General features: G+C 42.4%; 1 protein-coding gene across 3 annotated transcripts; it reads right to left on the reverse strand.

Annotated features, from left to right (window-relative positions):
* Nucleotides 1-7,938: 7,938 nt before the first annotated feature.
* On the reverse strand, nt 7,939-10,335 carry snx10b (sorting nexin 10b). 3 transcript variants are annotated; one of them, XM_069536884.1, is made up of 6 exons: nt 10,136-10,335; nt 9,752-9,838; nt 9,547-9,647; nt 9,319-9,420; nt 8,929-9,138; nt 7,939-8,325 (listed from the first exon to the last, which is right to left on the reverse strand). In XM_069536884.1, exons 1-6 carry the CDS (start codon nt 10,157-10,159, stop codon nt 8,205-8,207), a joined length of 645 nt encoding a protein of 214 aa, XP_069392985.1. In that variant the 5' UTR covers nt 10,160-10,335; the 3' UTR covers nt 7,939-8,204. The 3 variants fall into 3 exon arrangements, with proteins under 3 accessions (XP_069392985.1, XP_069392984.1, XP_019963244.2); XM_069536883.1 differs by having other exon boundaries at nt 10,127-10,310; XM_020107685.2 differs by lacking the exon at nt 10,136-10,335 and having other exon boundaries at nt 9,752-9,961.
* Between the last annotated feature and the right edge of the window lie 65 nt (nt 10,336-10,400).

The raw sequence follows: 10,400 nt of genomic DNA on the forward strand, positions 1-10,400 counted from the left end.
AAATCCTGCTCTTTACTCTATAGTGCGGTGATAAAGCCTCTCTGCTAATTGAAGATGTAATGAATTACCATAATTAGTTATTGAATATACTACATTGGATGTAGAGAGAGGAAATGCTTTGTTTTACTGTAGGGAAGGGATGTAGTGCAAGAATGTGATATTGAGCCAGTAGAGATGCACCACTCCTGACATCTCTGACAACATCAGCCTGAATAATTCAGTCATTCAAGTAGATTATGAAATATTTAAACCTGTTTTGGGATTGATGCTGAATTTGTGGATTTAAAGCAGAAATATTTCTTTTGCTGACATAGCTCAGTATTTCCCCCTAAGAGTCCTCCTTTTTAATGCTAGGCTATGGGTTAGCTTGCCAAAGGCAAGTGAAGCTAAATATTGCTTCATTTTTATGTGCCAATAAAGGATTTCCTTAATGGATGTCAACTACATCCCCATCCCCCCGTTAGATTTGGACAGCCATATCCTCAGAATATACAGGTTCTTTTATTGCAATTTAACATCAAGATATAATGTTTCATAGATAAATGCCACGGTGCCATTAATTTACCGAGCACTAAATTACACTAATGATACCAGAATATCACTAATTAATACTTGCAACCATAAAGATACACTTTTACCGGCCAAATATATATAGATTGAGCTGCTGAGTAATAATGAATAAATTTCCGTTAGCTGAGAAGGATGATGGAAATATAAAACAAATTTCACGTCAGATACAGAATACATTTTTCACTGATTTGAGCTCATGTCTTCTTATCTGACGTGTTTTACTTTTTTTTCTCCTCTTTTTCTCCACACCTCCTGTCAGTACACAAACACCTCTGTGCTCAAAGTGATACCTGCTCATCTTCATTTATGCCATCATCATTTCGTACCATTACCCCCGGGGTTAGTGGGGAGGCTAAAGACTTGATCTATACCACTTTAGAGAGGTAATCTTGATCAAGCTGTCAGCTGTTTCTGCTGCTCTTTAACCAGGTCACTGGACCATAGATCACGCTGCAGCTTCATGGAGAGTTTCTGTCAAGAATAACACTGCCTTATTTATGTGGTATCCCCTGACATTTTGCAGGAAATGTATTACCTCTCCAACTGGCCCACTGTCAGCATTCCATTAAAGCCTCTCCCCCTGGTCTAAATCTTAAAATCTGAAATAGACACTTTTTAAATGCAAGTCACTCTTAATTGAGGTCAGTTTCTGTTAACATAACTCATGGCAGCTGACAAATTAAGGTTTCCTTGCCGCTCGCTTATGACATTGCGAGGAGACACGGTGCATTTAAAGTGAAAGCAAAAACGCAGATCATGACAGGCTTTGAAAAATTCATATTTCTGGAGTTTGAGGCTGGGACTCTCATTTCCTTCACCGATTTTCAATATCTAATGGATAATGTGGGTTATGAGCCGCTGAGTGGGGGGGTAGTGGCAGGCCAGTAAATATGACTTTGGACAGGTCATTTATTACAAGCACCACGCCCACCTCTCTCACATTATCAGTGTCTTTCTCTGTCTTTATCAAGCTGCATGTCCAGTGTCTGATGGTCCAGTTTCCGCCTTTAAAGACATCCTCGTCAACTGTATTGAAGATGCTGCTAAAACAGCATCCTGTCCCAGCTGATGTTTTAAAAGGATGGAGCTGTTCCCGCTGCACTTGTCATCTCTCACTTACTCCATTGTAACACGCAGGCCTCGTGTTGAGTGTGGGGTTCGGCTGTGCGGCCTGTCAGGTGGCGCAGAGCTATGTGCTGACATGTCACTCAGGATAAATCAGGCTTATCAAAGTGACGGGTGTTTGTCCACCTGCTATAAACATCTCCCACGCCTCGCTCCCACTCCATCTCCACACAGATTATTTACAAGGCTGCAGCCTCTGTACTCTGGCCCTGTTTATTCTCCGGCTGTGGCTCTAATATCAGGTCAGCGCTCCGCCACTGATTTACTCGGCTAGTTAGTGAGGTGAGTAATGACCGTGGGTGGTCTGGGAGGATAGTTTGTAATCAGGAGGGGTCAAAGATGCGAGAGATGCTCTAACTGTAATTACAGCCCTTGCCACACTTTGCAGCTCACTCCTAACTGCAGCTGCCAGTCCTGTGCAAACTGATCATTCCTCCCTCGCCTTCTCTTTCTCCTCTTTTACCCCCCCACCCCCACCCCCCCTCCACTGAGTCAGATGCCATTGGTCCTAATGACCCCACGTTCAGGTTGGGATCCTGTGTCAGTGTCGGCTTATAATAGAGCAACTTTTTTGTGAGGCTGGCATCCCCTGACAGAGGAAGCAGAGGTGTGAGAGCTGCAGTTACAGGAGCTGCCATCGCTCCCGCTCAGTGTCAGCTTTGGTATGTGTCCAAGCACGGATCCTGCCAAGCTAACCTGAGCTAATTCAGTAGCCAAGGTACACACAGAGCTGCTCACCAGAGCCACGGTCTGAGGACACAGACCATTTACAGTCTGCAACTACACACAAATCACACAACTGTTTCAAATTCTTAAATGTGTGAGAATATATTTGAATAATGAGATTAATGTACCAATTTTGCAGTTTTGACGGATGCTTTCTGATGATTTGGCCTCTCTGCACATCAAACCATACTTGTGGAAGGTGAGTTGTTGCTGGCAAGTCTCCCAGTGAATAAAAAATATGGCATTTGTTGTATTTGTAACGTAGAAGCTGAGGCACTCAAATCAAGCATGGAGAAAGCCAGAAAACCACACGTTAAATAAATAAGCAACCTGGAGAAAGCCAGAAAGCAACACATTCTCTAAATATGAAATGATATAAACACCTTTAGTTGTGTTTTTGTGTTAATTCTGCTTTATATTCGACAATGTTTTGATGATTTTCGATTTCTCCGAGTTGTTTGAGGAGCACCAGCCTTCAGATGCAAGTGTACTCATAACTGAAAGCCTTGACCACAGGCAAGTGAATTCAAGTGAACATGTGAGTTCTAAAGTGATGGCTGCAAGTGTCCTGTTAGAGAGGGTAAATACTTACAAAAACATGGTAAGTTGTTTTATTTGTTGTAACTATATTATTTTAAATTGATTAAATTCTGATTACTTTGTGTGTGTGTGTTTTTTTTTCTCTGTTGAGATGTTTCAAGTATTTGATTCATTGTGGAGACTCAATACTTTTTTACAGGCGCTTTAAATAAACTTGTGTTGTCTTACTGCAGCGCTCATGTCCGTAGCACTGGAGTACTGTAAGTGGAGTAAGCTCTGGGGAAAAGTGAGAGAGTCTGAAGAAATCCATCTAAATATGATCAACAAGATGAATGTGATGATAAAAAAGTAATGTAATCTCAAAGGTCCTCTTACTGTCATTCTGAGCTTTCAGCTGGGGAACTTCCACACTTTGGGCACGTGATGGTGATCTCGCTCAACCCTCTGCTGCAGACGACTGTGAGGGAAGGTCTGAAAGCTCTGACGCTACCAGACCTTCTGATAAATTTGATCATTCTGTAACTATTCCCAAAGGATGGGATATAGTCAATACTCAAATTGTCAGGTCTTTATTCGAATGACACCAGACATGGAGAACTTCAGACTTTCAGGTTTGGCACTTCACACCATGTTGCGTGCATATTAATGAATTTGACACAGGCCTATTAACATACCATGAATGATAATCATGTGAATTTAGGATACTCATTACATATGTATTAAATGAATAGCAGGTGGGGTAATTTGAGTAATTTGTGGCTACATGCAGACACTGGGATGATGGACGGTGTCTGGAGAAGACAAGCTGAGCCGGCCAGTGGATCTACTGCAGAGTAAGGAGAATTTAGGCTCATCATAAAAGATTTCCCCTTGCCTCTTATTTCACTTGGACATTTTTATGTTTTTTTTATTTTCTACCTCATTGCAGCCGTGAGCTGCCTGCTGATTTACACACACTGGCAGCGAAGCACAGAGGCCTCAAGAGACGGTGCCCTCTACCCCGCCATTTTTTTCCTCCCCTTGTTTCTCCACCCTCCGTCGTCCTCTCGCTGCCATCGCCAGCCGTCTCTCCATTCACTGAGCTGGATCTGACCAAAGAGCTCCCCCTCTACTCGTTCCTCATCTCTAACAAGACATTAGTCTGGCGGGGCAGTTATTCACACATGATCTTGTGGCACACCGAGGGGCTGTTCCCCTGTGCCAAGACACAAATTCATACAAGGGTGAGCAAAAGACACTAAAGGTATCTTACAATAGTCTACTTCATTTTCAGAGTTATTAAACAATTGGCTGAGCTCATTTCAACCATTAGGACTCTTGTTTATGAAATGTCTATAATGTGAAATATATACAAAAAGTATTAGGCCCTTCCTTCTCTTCTGTTTTCAACTCTATGCTCCTAAGGGAACATATCTGATTTTACACACCATGTTATTTCAGGAAATTATGAAGCGGTGATCTCAACTTCCCTTTTCCCCCCCTCAGGCCCAGCGTTGCGGGATGAGGAGCCGCCTTCACGCTGATCAGCCGCCGATTCCAGGGGGAAGAGAAGCTGTTGCTCGCCATGGTACACTGATCACACCCGTTCCCAGTAATTGCAACATCAGTGCACCAAAAAGGCGACAGCATGCGGCGGTGGAAGTAGCAGGTATGGAAGCCATGCAGAACCGAGGAGAGGTACCAGGGCTGCTGGGGTGTGATAAATGATGGATGGCTCTTAATTCAGCTCATTTCCATCTGCGACAGTGGAGTCTCGGAGAGAAATGTTTCAGCCTTGAGGAAAAAGTGTTGTTTTTTTCCAGCAGATTGAAGCAGGTGTTAGGATGTGGTTGGCCCTTAGACACACATACACACACAAAAAGACACACACAGCTACAAGGACAGATGTAATGTCCGAAAATCCCCTTTTTGGCTCGCAGGTTGTGGAGTTTTTGTCGCCCTCAGTAAATCCTCCCTCAGTATTGGCATGGAATGTGCAAGACCTTGAAAAACATTCAGGGCTGAGGCACATGTTATTAACAGTTCAATTAATCCCAGACTTCCAGATCATTTACTGCGCTCCCTCATCTGACTCTATATGGTAAATGTGATTGTCTTGCTGTTAAACAAGCTCCACGTCAGTATAACCAGCCTCAGCCATTATCATATCACTGCTATTGGTGTTATGACTCTGGCATGGTTCCTATGAGGTCTCATCCCGTATCTATTGGCAGTGGAGCTGGGCCTCTCTGATATCGACTCATCCCGGTTCCACAGAGTTGCAGTCACAGAGATTTAATATCTCAAGTGGTGCTGAACTCCTCTCGCTACTAATGGATTCTGTATAATGTGGCACTTAAAATGCATTAGCTGCCGCTGATTTATCTGTAATTTGCCTCCACTGGAGCATATCTCCCTCAATACTTCAATTTGTTTTTGGCTTATAGTGGAGGAGCGCTGATTGGGATTTCATATTGTTGCTTTTGAGGTTTGACCATTTGGCTCTTTCCTCCGCGTAAAGCGTTTTTTTGTGTTTTCCTTTCGTGTAGATCGGTGTTAATTACACAACAGTGGGAGTAGTAAGTCAAGCATGAGATCACAGACATAAGGTGGAGTTTATTCGAGCTGTTGTGGCAGAAAGACGTGCTGACTTGGTTTAAGGCAGATGGGCAGCTCCCAGAGGGGCCGTTTTCCTTCATCTTATCTTTTAAAGTTTTATGTGTCAAACAATAAGCATGCTAATTAGATTAAACTGAGCTAAAGCATTTGTGGAAATAAAGAAAACCTGATTTTCTTTTCTCTCTCTTACTTTTATGGTTATTTCCATCTAAATTCCACCCTGAAGTCAGAGTGATCGTTTGCCAATTGATCAGTTTCAATGTGTCGGTGTCGTCATGGCAGCAGAGCTGATCTGACAGGCCCAACTACAGCGGCTCAAGGTTAACAACCATGCACCAGAGTCACACACCATTTAAAAGAGGAGTCAATACAGCTCTGGACAGTCCAACTGAAACCAGCAACATAAACATCTCAGTGCACAGGACCGTCAGCAACAAGCAGCACTTCACTGTTAGAGACTTGTTAACACCAGTTGCAGAGCCATATGGCAGAACGTGTTACTCAACTCAAACAAGCATAATCTGTGTCACTGTTGAGCTCAAAAATACAAGATGACTTTCTGCACACTGGGCTTTTTAGCATTTAAACCCTATCACCCCACTGACACAAAATTTAATTTCCCATCATGAAGGATGCTTGAAAGCCTTGTCCACAATACCAGGACTAAACGTGTCATGGAGAAATGCTGAAGCCATGTATCACTTTGTTGGTCTAAAAATAGTTCAGCGTAAACCATCATAGAATCTCAAAATAGAGTATCCACAACGATTTTGAGTATTTCAGTGACAACCTAACCTTATAAAAACCAAAGATTTGTATTTATTTGTTTGCCTGACATACCCAAGTGCAAAGAGGAACTCTAAGGACACCTCATGAAAGGCAACAACTTCTTGTTTCTGAAAATGTCCTTGTTCATTTGTCTATTCTAAGCCATTTTTGAATAACAATAACTAGGACGTGCTTTATGCCAGACATTTGACAATCACCACATACTGTACCTTCTACATCTTATCAATGACACCACAGTGAAATTTATGGCCTGAACCTTATTGGAGACAGGGAGTTTTTTTTTAGTTTAGCTGTCCCCAGAATGGATAAATTATGCTGAGCAAAACTACAAAACTGCCAAGTAAAAAAACAAAATGTAGGCAATAGACTTGTGTCTAACGGAGTGACTGCGGTGAGGTCACCACAATGTCATAGTAAAGTGAAATATAAGAGTTTGGACTGAGTGAATTAAATGTGCTTCTTTGACGACACAGCCGGCTGCTAAGACAATCACTGAGGAATGTTTAATGCAGGAGGACAAAGGAAGGTTGCACAAAACTCTAAGTATGAATTCATGAAACCACATTTAGGATTCAACATTGGAAAAAAACATAATTCGATTAAATGGTAAGACAGGTGTATCTCTCCAAGTGCACACATCTGTGAAAATGCAGCCTTCCTCCATCACCTCTGCTGTGGTTTCTCGTTGTATTAGAGGCATAAAAATCCTCCTGAATATCCGCCCAAAGCAAACATCTGCAGCAGTCTCCTTGCATGTGTTTGGAGGTGCGGGGTGATGCTGGCTCCACGTCGTTAAGCACTGACAAAGACGACACATGCATTTACTGCATTAACATACCTGGATGCGCATGAGGTCACATATACACCCACACATCCTCAGGAAAGGACGTTCCACCCCTCCAGTTTGATGTTGTGGGCTTCCCTACACTGTCCTAACTGTGCTGCTGCTCAGAGCAGAGCAAGTGTGGGGTGACGTCACCTCTCTGCCCCCCCCTGCAGCACCAGCCTTTTGTCTGATTCTGAATTTATAATGAATATCACAGCGGCTGCAGAGACAAAGCAGACCTAATTAGCTGTGCAGATCTGTGAGTTGTCCATCGCTCTGTTTAGTGGTCTTTTCATCTGCATATGCACCATGAGCATGGTGCTGCTCATTGTGGGAGCACATGCACGTACACACACACACACACACACACACACGTGAGGGTACAGTGAAAAGGTTCATACAAATATTAAGTGACAGATAGAAAAGGTGGCCTGTCAGTGCAGCTGGCATTTTGTTCTGCAGGGAGCAGTAGAGCCTGTCTACCTGGTGGCCCTCGCAGACAGGAGCGAACCCGCCGGGAGTCCACCAGACCTCCTACCAGCCCCACACCTGACAGGGGGGCTGTCTGAAGGCTCTGCAGAGACCCTATTACACATGTCACACTGCTAAGCACTGCAGTGGCCACCGTGTGACAGGCTCCCCTCACCGTACACTTTATTAGGAGGAGGCCACAGAGACGCATTACGCTATCACTGCTGAACATATCACATTGTTATGTGCACATACATGACCAGTCTCACAGTATAAATGACCAGCACTCATAATGCTTTGTTAGGATTGTTTATGAAGTGAATACAAGTCAGTTACAAACAGATGGATGTAGCAACACTGCCATCTTCAGGCAAATGGATGCCACCACAGACAGAACACAGTGGTAAACAACTCTTCTCGGATATTCTTTTGTTGCTATTCACCGTACATGTTTCGAACAGAAATGCATAAACAAGAACACAACAAAACAGATTTCCAAAAGTGCAGTATGACGGGGGTAACAGCCAACTTTCCTCCTCAAGGAATGAGAATGATGTTTTCATGTAGATTCAGATGAGATGCTGAGGGTTTCCTCCTGGCTGCTTCCCATGAAGTCGAGGGAAGCTGCACTCGCTGCTTTGTTTATTTCCAAATCTTTCATCTGAGGCTCTGGATCTGAGCTGGAACAACAAAAGATAAAATAGGGTATGAAAAATGAAAAACGGAAATTTCATCATTTAGAGAATTATGCAGAGGGACAATAGTTATAATAATTGGAATAATTCTGAGAGTAATATTTTTATTTAGAGAGCTTTCCAAGGTCAAAATAAAACAAGCAACATTCAAGGGTCAACACAAAACATACCCAACATTAAAAGGTTCAGTGTGTAGAATTTAGTGACATCTAGTGGTGAAGTGTCATGTTGCAGCTGAACATCCTTCACCTCACCCTCCCCTTCCAAACCTCTGTAGAGAGGACCCACTCCTGATGTAAATATAAAGTATTTTTTTTAAAAAAGGGCCCATTCTGAGGTAAAGAATGATTCATAGTTTAGATGAAACACACTAATGAAAACATCACTAGGATTATTTTATATTCAATTTCTGCCAATAGATCCCTTCCACCTAAATCTTACACACTGGACCTTTAAAAGATTATAAGAGGTGTAAATAATGAAACACATGCGTATAAACATACTCACACTAACAAACAGATACAGGTTTACATTTACATGCATTAGATCACAAATACATCAGATCTGAAAGTAGATTCATTAGAATACCTGTCAGAGTCAGAGTCGCAGCACATCTTCAGGGCCTTCTGCAGATCGTCTTCGGAGTGGAATCTTCTCAGGCCGCAGCGCTGCACTGCCTGGGCCACAGAGTAGTGGGTCTTTCCAGCAGCACAGGCCTTGATCTTGGACACACTGAGCTTTGACTGCAGGAAGAGGTGCAAGCAGCTGTCCGACAACAGCAGAGGGCTCTGCAGGATCCTGGAGAACAAGTAAAGGTTACTGATTGCAGTCTTACATTTTTTTATACTAATGTGAAAGCAGCAGTCACGAGGCCCCCTTTGTTTATTTTTATATAGAAACACTTATTTACCAATTGTATTACCTTCCTGCTGTAGAATGTCAAAGTTCATGTGTATTGATCTGTGGGACATTTCTTACTGTTTCAGAAAATCCTGGAGCCCTTTCATACGCTCAGAGATCTGTCGGGCGTTGTTTAGGTTGAAGAAGGGATTCTTCCCGGGCAGCTCTGGAAGCTGAACCCTGTAAAACACAGACACACACAACCTGAGAATGACACTCAACAGAATTATCTGAGCACAAGAACTGAAAGTAGAAGTGTTCTTATGCTGTCACTCAATTGCTCAATATTCAGTAAAATGAACTTACATTAGCAATGAATTTGCTTGTAGTTTCTGCCTAAGCCATACAAACTCGCTGTACCTCCTCCTCACGGTGGAGATCTTCTTGGTGAAGTAGACGCTGTCGGTCTAAAGCAGGACACAAGTGTGACACACAGCAGTTTACAGTAAGCTCCAGTGTTGCATAAAAGAAACAAACAACAAAAATATAAATATAAGATCATTTTACTCACTTGTAAACAAATTTCATAGTCTATGTAGGCGTGCCAGAAGTCATTCTTTTGTATCCGCGGGTCTCGCACCCAGACACTGATCGCCTGCTGCATGGAGAAGACAGGAGAGACTCTCAAACAATGGTCTGAATGTGATGTTTTATTAAAAAGGGAAGTTTTCATTGGCCGATAGAGGAAGTGTTATGACCAACACATCAAGAATCATGACTGGAAAATCCCAACACATTTCCTTTATTGCTCAGGAGGTAAAAGAAGTTTGTTGTTTAAGCCTGTACCAGAATTTAAAGCTTCCAAATACAACATGTGAGATTTTAAAGGTCTTTTGTTTATGATGCATCAAACTTACTTTACAGTTTAACAACATATTGAACCTACCTGACTCACAGAGTTGTGTGTTCCTTCTCTCATAATTCAACTTTCCTTGAGTGTGAATATCAGAAGTGTAAAGTCGTCAGGATAATTCTGTTCTTAGGATTGTGCCCGAGCCTTTTATACCAAGTTGTTCTGCCCAGGAGCAAAGGTTTTCAAAATAAAGTCACAAGACCAAAGACCAAAGACCATGAGTAGCTCCCCCCCCATTTTTTAAAATCAGCATTTCCCAATTTCTCTGATGTTTTTTTTTACTTCATAATTTATAAATCTAACATTT

Source organism: Paralichthys olivaceus, chromosome 13 (assembly GCF_024713975.1).
Source record: "Paralichthys olivaceus isolate ysfri-2021 chromosome 13, ASM2471397v2, whole genome shotgun sequence".
NCBI lineage: Eukaryota > Metazoa > Chordata > Actinopteri > Pleuronectiformes > Paralichthyidae > Paralichthys > Paralichthys olivaceus.